The 14,088-nt window shown below is 35.9% G+C and overlaps 3 protein-coding genes across 3 annotated transcripts; 1 reads left to right on the top strand and 2 right to left on the bottom strand.

The window, feature by feature from the left end:
- Window positions 430-2,489, top strand: LOC107605404 (deSI-like protein At4g17486). Its single transcript, XM_016307279.2, has 3 exons — window positions 430-969; window positions 1,258-1,545; window positions 1,922-2,489. Exons 1-3 carry the CDS (start codon window positions 831-833, stop codon window positions 2,131-2,133), a joined length of 639 nt encoding a protein of 212 aa, XP_016162765.1. The 5' UTR covers window positions 430-830; the 3' UTR covers window positions 2,134-2,489.
- Window positions 7,555-9,229, bottom strand: LOC107605403. The gene is made up of 2 exons (XM_016307278.2): window positions 8,395-9,229; window positions 7,555-8,292 (listed from the first exon to the last, which is right to left on the bottom strand). The coding sequence occupies exons 1-2, from the start codon at window positions 9,017-9,019 to the stop codon at window positions 7,829-7,831; spliced, it is 1,089 nt and encodes a 362-aa protein (XP_016162764.1). The 5' UTR covers window positions 9,020-9,229; the 3' UTR covers window positions 7,555-7,828.
- LOC107647662 lies at window positions 12,243-13,268 on the bottom strand. The gene is made up of 2 exons (XM_016351719.1): window positions 12,659-13,268; window positions 12,243-12,580 (listed from the first exon to the last, which is right to left on the bottom strand). Exons 1-2 carry the CDS (start codon window positions 13,266-13,268, stop codon window positions 12,243-12,245), a joined length of 948 nt encoding a protein of 315 aa, XP_016207205.1.

Genomic DNA, 14,088 nt, shown 5'->3' with positions numbered 1-14,088 from the left:
AAAAACATTGTTTCTACTTTCTACATAGCAATATTTTGTGGTTATCAAAACTATTAAAAATGTAAAATAATATTGGTGGAATAAGGTAAAATGAAACAATTATTATTATTTATTTATTTTTTTTAGTCTTTCCAAACCATTCAATTTCCTTTATTTCCGGTACATGTATTTTCCTTGACAATTTTGATGAAAGTCAAAATTATTTATTTCCTTGACTAATTTTGTCCATGCACCACAGCACAGCACCAACAAATACAATTGTCCTCACAAAAAAATAAAAAGTGGGAATACAAATATGATAAATAAGAATAAATACAAATCTAATTCAAATCAATTCAATATATCCAGATAGACATCATAATAATATATACCACTATAATAGAAATACTATAAAAAAAATAAATATAAATAAGCAATAAAAGGAAAAGTGAAAGGTGGGGAAACAAAAGCATACACACTAACATAAGATTCTCCTTCTTCATCATCCCTTGCTCCGAAAGCGAAGGGAGAAAAATGTAAAAAGAAAAGAAAAGAAAAGAAAGACAGAAAGCATGTTATGGGAAGCAGAAGAAGAAGGAAGAAGAATCTCTGAAAAAGTTCCTCAGAGAAAAATTTCAAGGGTTCTTCTTCCATTTTCCCCTTATCTTTTTGGGGTTCCCATTATACCCTTGAATGTTCTCTAAATTCTCCCTTTCAACCCTCTTAACCGTTACGTTACGCACATCCCCATAAAACCCATAACAACCTTAACCGTTAACCGTAACTAATTCCGTTTCAACGAGAAAATAATAATAATAATAAACAAAAATCAAATTAATATATTTTACAAAATGTTGTGCACTAAACTTCAATCGTCTCAACGGAAGAAAAAACCCGGTTTTCCAGTTTACCTTAATGTCTATGATCTTACGCCCATTAACGGTTATGCTTATTGGCTTGGCCTTGGAGTTTACCATTCTGGTGTTCAAGGTAACTTTTTTTTTCTTTTTTTGTGTTATTCAGAATTGTAATGTATTGTGTCAATTAAAGTATAGTTTTAATTTGAGAATCTGGGATCTCATTACAGATCCATGTGCTTTTTATAGTTTATGGTGAAAATGAAAATGAATGCTTATTTTATTGAATTCTGATGTGAGTGTTATAGTTTGAGCGAAAAGAATTGAATGAGTGATCTTAGAGATGATTAATTGTATTATGTATGTGATTATATGAGTAATTTTTTGGTTTGGTAGTTGACTAGATGAATTTTGATGTTAGTTCATGGTATTGAATATGGATTTGGAGCGCACGAACGAGACACGACGGGAATCTTTGAAGTGGAGCCTAGGCACTGTCCTGGATTCACTTTCAGGAAGTCAATTTTCATTGGAAACACAGACATGGGACCAAATGATGTGAGGTGTTTGATGGAGAAGCTAGCCCAAGAGTTTTCAGGGAACACCTATCATCTTATCCAGAAGAACTGCAACCACTTTTGCCAAGATCTTTGTCTCAAATTAACAGGACGCTCCATCCCTCGATGGATAAATCGTCTTGCTCGAATTGGTAATGTTTTATTTCTTGCATTTCAATTTATGCAATTTTATGGTTATGAATCATAAATGTTATGCTTTTGGTGAAGTTGATAGTTGAGAGTCGATAAAAGATTTGACAAGTTTGACTAAATTGTCATCTAACAGTTTTTAATTATCAAATTCACATGAAGGAAGTAAATTGCACCTGAATTTTCATGTATGCTTTTCAGATTATTCTTTGGTTTTCATAGTAACTTCAAATTCTTGTATCTCTAAATCACTCATTGTTTCTCTTATGCTGCATTTTCTGGATTTAATGTGTACTTTTGGTGTTACATATGTTTTTTTTTAAAGAGGGGGAAAGTTATGATAATGTCTAATGGTTTAAATGTTGTTTTGAATTGAAGGTTTTCTCTGCAACTGTGTTCTGCCGCCAAGCCTAAACGACACAAGAATCAATCCGCAGGAAGCAGAAAAGAAGAAAATGAGAACTCAATCCTGCAGGTTTGAGCCGGCTTTGTCCTCTCCTCCTTCGGTGTCTCGTGGCCATAGACATAGCCTTACTGCTCCTGGGTCTTTAGTAAACGATTCGCCAATGGCAACGGTTAAGGTAAAGTAAAAGACTTCAGACAGAACAGGAATCACGCTCTGGAAATTGTAGGCTATTAGAATTTTTATGTGAGCAACCAAATATGGGAAAGGAAGCAATTTTCTCTGTTTTCTCCCATATGTTCTGTTTTCCTGTATAAAAAAATGGCATGGAATGGTTGCTTCGTTAATGTGCATTTAGAAATGCTCAATGCTTACATTAATTATTCTTCTGAGTCTTGATTAATAGGGTTAATGTGTGTACATTGTTAGGAGGATAATGTACATTTTGCTCAAGTGAAAATATAATGCAAAAGAGATGTAACAGATTCAAATATCTCAACATTGTGCTTTTCTGGATCAAATTGGAGTTCCAATTATCTTGAAGGATCCTTCTTTTCAACTCTTCTTATCATGAAAGGTTAAAAGAACAACAAATTAGCTTGATTAGCATGATTGTTCATAGCTTCTTTACTTTTTTGGATGAGTCCAACATAGGCCTTGAACCTATGAGTAGTTTATTATATATTTAATAAGATATGTTATAACTATTAGATTAAACATATCAATAATTATATATCTGATTGCACTTCAACTTTTGGACGAAATTTCGTTAGATAGGCACAGATCATAGACAGACAGCCTTGCTACAACTGCAAGCTAAGGTTGTTGCTTCATAATTTGAAGGTCACATATTTTAATCCTAAAATATTTTCTCCCCATGTGTGTGTGTGTGTGGGAGACAAAGTTATTCATTTATAGTTGTAAAGCCATTTAGATCACCAAATAATTCATGAGACGAAACTACCCTTAATTAAATTCAATATCAAATGAACAACGTCACTAATTATTAAAACAAGTTTAATTTGTCTGAAAAAGTTTCGTTTATAAGAGTAGCCAACGCAATGTGTTGTGTATACACCTCAAATTTTGTTTACTTCTCGGTTGTATCTTAGCTTGTACCACACTCGTAAAGGATAAGCAACTTCCTATCCTATGATCCATTTTTGTTTCTCGTGCTTTGAACTTTGCATGATGCAACGTCACGTGAAAGCATAATATAATAGCTATATTTACTCACTTCTACTTAATTCTTGAAGGGAAAGTATAAGGAGCCAATGAAATATTTGTACGGAGGATTAGAGAGTATTAGAGATATAATCATTAGTGTTACCTTTTGCCATCAGTTGAAACTTTTAAGATGAGTGGTATCATGATATGGTATTAGAGCTCTAGATCCGAAAGATTAAGAGTTCAATCCTTGGTGAACCCCAAAATTAATTTAAATTTTTGGAAAGATGTTTATTATCTCTAATACTCAGATTGTTATTCTAGATAGTATGAGAGATGTTCATTTTATAACTCCATTAGCTCCCTAACATAACTCAATTCTTTAATAGTTTGTAAGTCGTTCAATATTTTCATTGGCATGTGCCATTTTGTCTCGATGTATTTGGTGTAACCGTGTAAGTTTGAGTATTAGAATGGAGATCACTCTAAAATCTAAAAATAATAATTAAGGTAAATTAAATGTGATCATAATATATTAATATAATATTTTTCAAGTGTTAGGGTTTTCGTATCCCACCTTATGTATGCCGCAATTTGTTAACCAACGACAGGCACCTAGACACCTAATTAAATGGAGTTTAAATTTGTCATAGATTAGTTTTTATTCTGTCGGACTGAAGTTTTTATTCTGTCGAACTCAAAAATGTGGTGAGAAACCAAAATATTATGTTTTGCTGCTTATATGACTATTCTTTGTGAGTTGCAGAAAGAATTTACATGAGTGTTAAATTACTCATAGTAATAAAAGAAACTTAAACATGCTATAATTAGTAATAAAAACCATGCAAGAATTGAACATGAATAATGTAGAACTTGTATTAAAATATGCATATATGCATGAAAATAGCAGAAATATAACACTGGAAAGAGCATAGTAAATGGCAAAATGATAAATTGTAGGAATTCAAAGACAATAGAAATAATAAGGTGTAGAACCATAAATGACAAAAATTAAACTAAGATCCAAATACTTAAATTCATTTGCAATTCATCTTTTCCTTTAAAAATTTTCGGAGTGCATGTGCATTGTAACACAATAGAAGCCTCATTGGCTTCAGAATTCTTATCCTATTTATATACAGAATTTTCTATAATAAAAAAAGAAAAAGTTTAGGGACTAGCAACTTTTGTATTTTCTGGCCAGCACTTAACCATCAAAACAGAAGTGAGTGATCTCTCACCATTAGATGTAATCTCACATCATTAAAAACACTATTGATGGTCAATTGATGGTTACAAAACATCAAAATTGTTAACCCCCTAGAAAATTGAGCTCGGATTTCAAATTTCTCCACGTCTTCTTACATTTTCGCCTGAACTATTATGAGAACTCCCTTAAAATGCAAAATAATTTCTCCCTTTCAACCCCATTTTATTATCATGTCTGTCTACCCTTTATCCAAAATTTGGAATAACGAACATATTGATGTTGATATTGATATTGGAGAAAAGGATAAATAGGTTCCTGACCTTTTGCCTCGCGGACATTTTTATTCCTGACCATTGAAAAATATTTTTAAGTCCTGACCTTCACAAAACTTGGACGGATCAGTCCCTGACGGAGGCATTTGGACGGATCAGTCCCTGACGGAGGCATTTGGACGGAGGGACTGATCCGTCCAAATTTTGTGAAGGTCAGTGACTTAAAAGTATTTTTCAATGATCAGAGACAAAAATGTCCGCGGAACAAAAGGTCAGGGACCTATTTGTCCTTTTATATTGAAAAACATTTTTCATAAACAAAACATTAATATTAGGTACATGCTGAGTACAGAAGCATGCAAGGCAAGGTCCTTGAACAGAATTTTATTATATTTTTGCTGTTGTAAAGAAAGTAGCTAGAGATTGCAAGAATCAGTCAGAATTGTTCACTCACATAAATACTTTAATAACAATACAATATAATTTTAATATATAATTTTCTTTTAATAATAATATAATAATATATTTAAAATAAATTCTAGCGACAAATTTTAACTATCATTTTGTAATTTGACTAATTTTGACTTTTTAAATTTGATTCAATTTTGGCTTTTATATAATTTTCTTACTCTTATCAATATTGATGAATTCATTTTATGCTTCTCTTATACATTTAGATATGAATTGTCATCATGTCATATATATTAAAGCTTCTATATTTTTTAACAATCTCTAGTGATTATAATTCAAGTTGAATTCTTCAATTTGGTTACTATCAATTGATAAGCTTAATTTAATTTTCAATACAGATATAATTTTTATCTAACTTTTTTTATTAGTTTAAATTTTTAAAAAATGTAATTTTATAATATAATATCGGGTATTAGATATATAATTATTAATATTATATTTTTCTATTAATTTAATTTTTTAAAATGAGTAATTTCATGATATAATTTTAGAATTTTATATCTAAAAGATTTTGAGTTCGATCTTTGGTAGCATAAAAGTTTTTTTTTTTAAAAAAACGAACATGAATAAAAGATTTTATAAAACATCTATTACGACATCCAATCTTAATTAGGTGAGATTGTTTTCTAAATTTTATTTGGTCCAAAATAAGTATACATTAAGATGAAAACTCAGGTGCAGTCGACTTCACGTGAAGTTTATAGCTGAGAGTCGTTAGATTAAAATTTTGTCAAATCAGCCAAATCATCTAACGATTTTCAATTATCAACTTCACGTGAAGTTGACTGTACGTGAGTTTCCACCGTACATTAAATAAAAGAAGGAAATAATTAGGAGAAGAGCGAAAATAATACACTATAAAAAGTTCCATATCCATATAAACTTTTCTCTTAAACAATCATTGACCTGATGACCTTAGTCCATCGACTCTTCAAAATAAATATCTAGTAATGATTCTAATCAGTTCGTCACAATACTACTCTAAGACAACAGTATGAAAACAAACTAAAAAAACTTGGCCACCCCTTTTTCCTTTACAATCACATATGATATGAGATCAGACTTATTTGTTCCAATAATTTTGTTTCAATTAACTTCAACATTTTGTAAGAAAAGCTTTTAAAAAATGTGAAAATCTGGATGTAGTCAACTTCACGTGAAGTTGATAACTAAAAATCGTTAGATGAAATTTTAGTCAAATCAATCAAATTATTTAACGATAATAATGGTACATGTCTCTTCATGTTATAAATGATGTACATACAGATCAGATAGTACATACATACAGCTCCCTCCAAAATTACACATTACACCCGATCGCAATAAAGAATTCTATGAAATAAATAATAATAATAATAATAATAATATAAATTCTAATTAAAATCAGCTTTCAACATTAAAAAAAAAAAAGAAACAGAGGAAAAAAGGTTATAAAATAAAAAATGCACCATTATTGTGATTTCTGACGATGTAGCAAAATGACAAGAAATATATAGATTATGTTCATTACTTCATTTCATTGACTAAAAATTAAATGCTTCAGTCAGCCCAAATAAATATCTCTGGAAGCTAAGGTATTTATTTCTTTTCTTCTACGTTGTTCACAACATTGACCATGGAAACATTATCTTAAAAAAAAAAATTATGTGGACCAAATTAAGCCCACTGGTATAGTACAACCTACAAACAACCGACCCGTTAGGCAAAGCAACTACGAATTGCATGTTGCCCCTTTGGCCACATCAAATTTTCTCTGTAGCCAATCAAGCACACACTTTAATTGTGTTCCCTCATCCTTCCAACCTAATCAAGATTGTCAAAAGAAAAAAAAAAATTCACATCTTATTATGACAATTTAATTAATTCGGTTTAAAAAATTGCAATTATATCTCCTAAAATTTTCTATTTTCAGAACTCAAATTTGATATATCATGTATCACTACTAAAACCAATGAACTTTTTGCATTAGTCATCAAGATATCAAGCAAGGTCTTAATTTGTGTTTTCTCAACCTTCCACATGTCACTAGAACTTTTTTTTCTTCATCAAGGATGTGACAAATTCACATATTGTCTCTTTCAAGATGAGTTTTTTTTTCTTCGATTTTTTACAATTCTAAAGACGAACTTACTTACTAATTGACTAAGTATGTGTTGATCATCAAAATCGCCATTTAAAAATTAGTAAATACGTTTTTTATTTTCTATTTTCTTTTTTTTTTCTATTTTTGTTGAAAATGACAGCATCAATATCTTATGATGTTAACTAATGTTAACAATTTGAATGAATTGGACTTAACAATTGAATATTAATTGGACTATTCAACCAACCTTATTGTAATTAGTAACCATTTATCCTCATGCGAAGTTGCAAACGAAGCTTAATTAGCTACCAAATGAAAAATTCTATCAAGCTCTCATTCACTCATTTCATCGAACACTTAAAACGCACACTGCCTAACAACACGCATAATTTCCCTCAGCAATTCATTTCATGTAAAATTTCACTAATTTGTGCAAAAGAAAAATTACAATTTACATATGCTGATCTAAAAAAAGAAAATTAAAGTACATAAGATCAATATAAAATAATACATGATCTCTGTAGAACGAATGGGTCAACGTAAAAATCTATATCCTAACCATCTCTAAACTTGTGTTAGTAAACAGTAATAGAATTAAAGAAAATCCAATAAGTAATTTGCTCAATGAAATGCAAGAAGAAAGAAGGAGGTGATTGAAACATACAGAAAGTAACGGCGATCAAATTCCAATTCTCCAAGCATGAACAAGAAGAGTTAATCCAACGGGACCAATCAACTCGCTCTCTTCTAGATTGGACCACTCCATGACGGAGGAGCTTCCGCCGAATGATCCCAGCGAAGACGACAACGAAAACGACGACGATGACAATAATAAACTCTTGCCAGTTTTCCCGCATTCCGAATCGTTCCAATAAGTCTCCCCGAAATCCTCGTCCTCCTCAAACTTGAACATAAACACGGCGTGACCATCATCACTTTTACCCAGATTGTTATAATAATAATTCTTATTCTTATTATTGTAGGAGTTGTTATAGTTGTTGTAGTAGTGTTGGTATTCCTCCTTTTTGAATAGCCAGTTATGAACGTCCCACGTGATTTGCACGTGACCACCTTCACCAATTTCCACTCTCTCGTTCCCCCTAAACTTCCACCTCAACCTCTTCACTTCCAAAACCTTCTCTCCTGTACAATTACGAATACAGTATTAAAATACATACAAAATTAGTGGTAAATAAATTTGAAAAGTAGGATTTGGATTTGGATTTGTCCATCGTAGCTCCTCACCGTCGAAACTAAACAGAAGCCTCGAGTTTTCGCTATCGTCGCCGCCGCCGCCGTGATATTCAACCTCCAACTCTCTCGTTCTTCCGGCGATCGTTGCCGACGTGGAGTAGACTCTGTTGGAGACACCGTTGGCGTCGACGTCGACGTACTCTTTCCTGGTGACGAGTACCTGGCGGTTCTCGGGATCACGTGCCTTGCACGTGGCGCATGCATCTTTGAGCGGTACATCTCCGACGAGGAGTGCGATGGAGTCGTCTAGCGTGAGGGCAAGGAGGTAATTAGACTCAGGCTCCGGACGGTTACCGAACCTGGCTTTGGAGAGGTTCCAGAAGATTCTTATGTTGTGAGAGAGAGATTTGTGCCCGCGCTTCTTGTTGCGGAAGGAGAAAGGGAAAGCGTTGATGCGGAGGTTGAAGGTGGGAGGGTTGAAAGGGTGGTGGTTGTGGAGATGGAGCTGGAGGGACCGGCCGAAGATGGACTGAGACCATGTCACGGTGACGGTGCCGGCGGCGGTTTGGTATGTGTAGCTGGTTTGCGTTGTCAAGAAGAGTTGCTGCCGCAGCGGTGGATGCGGCGGACAGTCGTCGGAAGTTTTTGAGAGGTGGAAGCATGAAAGGAAGGACATTATCTCTGGTTTTTGTTATTTGAAAAAAAAAAAATTGGAGATTTTGTTGAATATAAGGGTTTTTATTTTTTAAAATGTTTTATTATGGTTATTTTGGCATGGAAATTGAAGAGAAAAGAAGGAAGGAATGTGGTATTTGCTTTTTTTAATAGTGCCAGGGAAACCAGGAGAGAGAGAGAGACTTGTTAAAACATTAATACACTTTGACTCCTTTTGTGCATGTATGTATGTTTTAAGGGTCGTAATATAGTTTCAACTCTCAACAAATTAAAGATATTTTTTATTTTTATTATTAAAATATTGTAATTTTATCAATTAAATTATTTCACTCTCAATATTACGCAAATACATTGTTTCCAAATCCAATACGCAAATACATTGTTTCACGTATCTATAGAAACCGCTACTGACATTAGCGGTTTACAAGTGTACAGAAATCGCTACAATCAGCCGCGATTTACGTGCAATAGGGCTAAGTCATAAACCGCGGGTACCAGCCGCGGTTTACGTGGAATATGCATTGGTCATAAACCACTGCTACCAGCAGCGGTTGGTTTACGTGTGTTGGTGTGCGTGCGTAAACCGCTAGAGCCTATAGCGGTTTATGTGTAATTGGCTACCTATATAAACCGTGGTGGTAGCCGCGGATTATTCATTTGGAGGGGTTGTGACGTTTTTTAGAGAGAGAAAATTCTAGAGAGAGGTCAGAGCAAGTTGAGAGCGGGTCCGAGGTATCTCAGCAACGACTTCTGGCGAGTTATCATGGCAGACAGGACCTTGTACCGACTGAACGGTGTTGCGCATATTGCCGGTTCTATTGGTGACGAGGTTAGTTAATAATTATTTTTTTAAGGCTTAGTATTTGTTAGTTAGAAAAATTGTATGTAAGGTAGACGAACTAGAATTTATAGATTATTCCCTCTAGTTTGAAATTAGGCTTCGCATGCTAGGATGTTAGTTTAATCAATTTGGGTTAGTGTTTTGAATTTTTCTTGTTAAGTTATAAATATGACTAGTTAGCTGAATTTCAAATCCCTTCAATGAATGTTATTCTACATGTTGTTAGTTTAGTTTAGGGAAAGGGACAGTTGACGTTAGTGGTTTATTTTAGTTCGGTTAGTGTATTTGTATGATATGAAGTTTTTTATTTTAAAGCTTTATAATATTTTTATAATTCTAGCTGTTATTTATTCAAGTATGTGTGTTGTTATTTTTACTATCGTAATTAGTTTCTATAATTTGAAGCTTACATGTTTTTCGATGGCTTAGTTATATAGGGTTCATAGATTAATTTGTTTACCGGTTCATCATTTGTTGATGGTTTAAGATATTTGTTATTGTTAGATAGGGGAATTTTTTTATGGATAGGAGAATTTAATTGGACCTTGTATTTCTTTCATGTTTTGTGCAGCCCGCTAGGTGTATATACAGTGTGAGACGGCAACAGAATATGCCCATGCATGAAAGGATCATCCCGTATTTAGAGAGGGTTGGATTGTACCATTTGACCAGGCTAAACAGCCAATGGTTCTGGCTGGATGAGCCATTGGTTAGCGCGTTCGTTGAGAGGTGGCGTCCTGAGACGCACACGTTCCATATGCCTTTCGGAGAGTGCACAGTGACATTGCAAGACGTGGCATTTCAGCTAGGACTGCCTGTGGATGGGGAGGCTGTGAGTGGTTGCCTTGGTGAGTTTGAGAAATACATGGAGGGTGGCCAACCAGCTTGGGAGTGGTTTGAGGACCTATTCAGTGAGTGGCCTCCATCGAATAAGGTCAAGCAGATGACAGTACACTTTACATGGTTCCACGAGAGGTTTAGGGTGCTACCACCAGATGCGACCGAGGAGACTGTCCGCATCTACGCACGTGCCTACATCATGATGCTGTTATCGACTCAGTTATTTGGGGACAAGAGTGCGAACCGGGTACATATACGGTGGTTGCCATTTGTGGCAAATCTTGATGACATGGGGAGGTATAGCTGGGGGTCGGCCGCTTTGGCTTGGTTGTACTGATGCATGTGTCGGGTAGCGAACAGAAATGTGACTAACCTTGTGGGTCTCCTCCAGTTGCTGCAGAGTTGGATATTCTGGCGGTTTCCGACTTTGAGGCCGTCCGGGTTTGAGGTTTTCTCTTTCCCGCTGGCATCCAGGTATGAGTTATGTTTTTTTAATGCTTAAAAATTCCGAGGACGGTTTTTTATGTTTGTGTCTCATATGATTTACAATTAGGTGGTCTGCATACTTACCTCTGAACGATAGCAAGGACCAGAGGGTCATAAGCTATCGGCTTGCATTGGATCGCTTAACCGCTCGTGATGTAAGTATTATACTAGTTAGGGTTTCGTTTCTAGTTTGCTCTCTTGTTGTGACTAGATATATACTTGTTGTGGTAATGTCTGATGAGTTCTGAATTTTCAGATTGCATGGGAGCCCTACTCCGCGCTTGATGTACTTGCCGTGGTCCATCCGAGATACTTACAGAGGAGCATAGTCGCATATGGCGAGCGGTCACTACTTTGATATACTTTACGGTCATCGAGTGGCATCAGGTTGACAGGGTTGTTCCACAGCTGGGTGGAGTGCAGCATATCCCCGAGGATGCTTTGAACGTAGACTGGCTGCATGCTAAGGACGGGAGGGGTGGAGATAGGTGGTTTCCCCATTACTATTAGGGGGACTCTAGTGCAGCCTTGATGCCGTTATGTCTATCAGAGATCATGAGAATACCTTGCTGTGGAGTAACATGTCTTCTAAGATTAGATAGAAAGTATGACCAAGACTCTGCATTTTTCCCCTCCATGAGTGCAAATACAACAGGCAAAATATTCGAGTTACCATCATGAGCGATCGCCAACAACAATGTCCCGCCATACTTGCCATAGAGGTGTGTTCCGTCGATGCTTACGAGCGGCTTACAGTGGCGGAATGCCTCAATACATGGAGGAAATGTCCAAAACATGCGATAAAATTAGACTCTATCTTCATCAACTTGGTCACCCACTCTAACCGGGGAGGTCTTCAGCAGAGCAACGGAACCTTCCATGGTGCATGTGACCCCAAGGATCCATCGAGGCAGATCCGCATACGACTCCTCCCAATCGCCATATATTTGCGATACTGCCTTCTGTTTCGCCAACCACACCTTCCAATAACTAGGCCTGAATCCATATGTCGCCTCCGTTGCCTCTTGCAATACCTTAATCGACACCGACGCATCAGCTACTTGTGATCGCTCGATATGGATGTGGATGTGGCCATACACGTGTGTGGTCCGTTGTACCTCCTAACTTCCCATGTGCTCTTCCTTTTCCGCACGACTATCCGAATCAACCACGTGCACCCGTTATCAAACTCCTTGCATCTCCCTTGGTATTTCAGATTGTCTGACTCCATAACCTTGTACTCAACTCCACGCCGAATACTGTAATCTTTTACGCTCAGCACAACTTCCTCCTTACTCTGGAACGATTGGCCAATCTGAAATTCAGTCATAGGTGTCCCATCATGCATCCCCTGCCCATCGAATGTTGCATCTACATTCTGGTGTTGGCCGATGGCTTCCAAGTTCAAAGAAGAGAAGTGGGGAGGGTACTCTTGTATTCTAGAATCGGAACCTCAATGGGTTGTATGTGTACCTCTTGGAATATCATCATCACTGTCCCCACCAATATTGACCGGCTCCTCATCCGAATCATTGTCACACAGTGCATTCTCAACTCGATCTGGACCGGCATCAAATTCAAAATCAGGCACAACAGGAGCCACATATGCATGAACAGCCCCAGCATGTTCGGGCTCAGGAATCGGAACTGCCGCTGCTATCACAGGCATCGATGTCGAGGCACCACCGACTGTGGTCGACTGAGGATTCGGTGCCGATGCCCCAGAGCTATCCACACCATCTTCCAACTTCGCAAGCAGCTCAGGTACCCTCACCTCCGGAAAACTACGCCTGCAGTGAAACAAGACCTGCAGGTCTTCATCCGACCCTATCATGAAGGTCTCATATCTCACACCAGTTGAAACAACGGCTATTTGAATCTTGTAAAATAATTTTTTTACCCACTTCGTCCTACAGGTACCGAACTTCCGTAATATGCTTAGCTTAATCTCTGCCAATATAATCGACGATCTGATAAAAATATTAAGCGGTTCTCTATCTGTGAATTTCACACCATGCCTTTTGCTCTTTTGAATTTTTCCAGAGCAGTGAACCAGAGCCACAAAACTATCATCCCTCTCCATTTGTGAATAACACTCTACCTCTCCACATTTGGCCCCTCCATGGTTTATATAGGCAGCCCCATTCATCATCCTCAACGTAAATCGCTATAGGCTCTAGCGGTTTACTAGCACACACGCACACACATAAACCGCTGCTGGCAGCAGCGGTTTATGACTTAGCCCTATTACATGTAAACCGCGGCTGGTTGTAGCGGTTTCTATACACTTGTAAACCGCTACTGCCAGTAGCGATTTATATAGATACGTGAAACAATGCAATTACATATTGGATTTGGAAACAATGTATTTACGTAATATTGAGGTTGAAACGATTTAATTAAGTGAATTGCCCTTAAAATTAGTTTTATTTTCTATACCTAAATTTACAATTTTGATAATATTAAAAACAAAAGTATTACTTAGTGTAACCCTAAATGTTCATTGATCTTTAGTTTAGGACCAGTCATGATTCTAGATTAATTAGTAGAGTTCTTTAAGTTAATTTTATCTATTATTAATTTTAATGAATAAAAGAGTTGTATATATGGATATTTTTGGGGCTATTTTTTTTTATGGAAGCAAAAGTAGTGATATATCTTAATATTATAATTTTTGGTATTTTTTAAAATTGTGAAAAGTACACAAATCGGAGGATTTTTAATTTTTTTAACATAAATTGGATGGTCCGATTTGTGTACCTCTCACAAATTGGACGATCCCATTTGTGTACCTCTAGAAATTGGACGATCCAATTTATGTACCTCTAATAAATCGGACGGTCTGATTTCTACTTCTCTAATTAAACGGTTTCACATTTGAGAATAACACCCCAATAATCCAC

This window comes from Arachis ipaensis, chromosome B06 (assembly GCF_000816755.2).
Source record: "Arachis ipaensis cultivar K30076 chromosome B06, Araip1.1, whole genome shotgun sequence".
NCBI lineage: Eukaryota > Viridiplantae > Streptophyta > Magnoliopsida > Fabales > Fabaceae > Arachis > Arachis ipaensis.
This window is presented reverse-complemented; position numbering and strand designations above follow the sequence as displayed.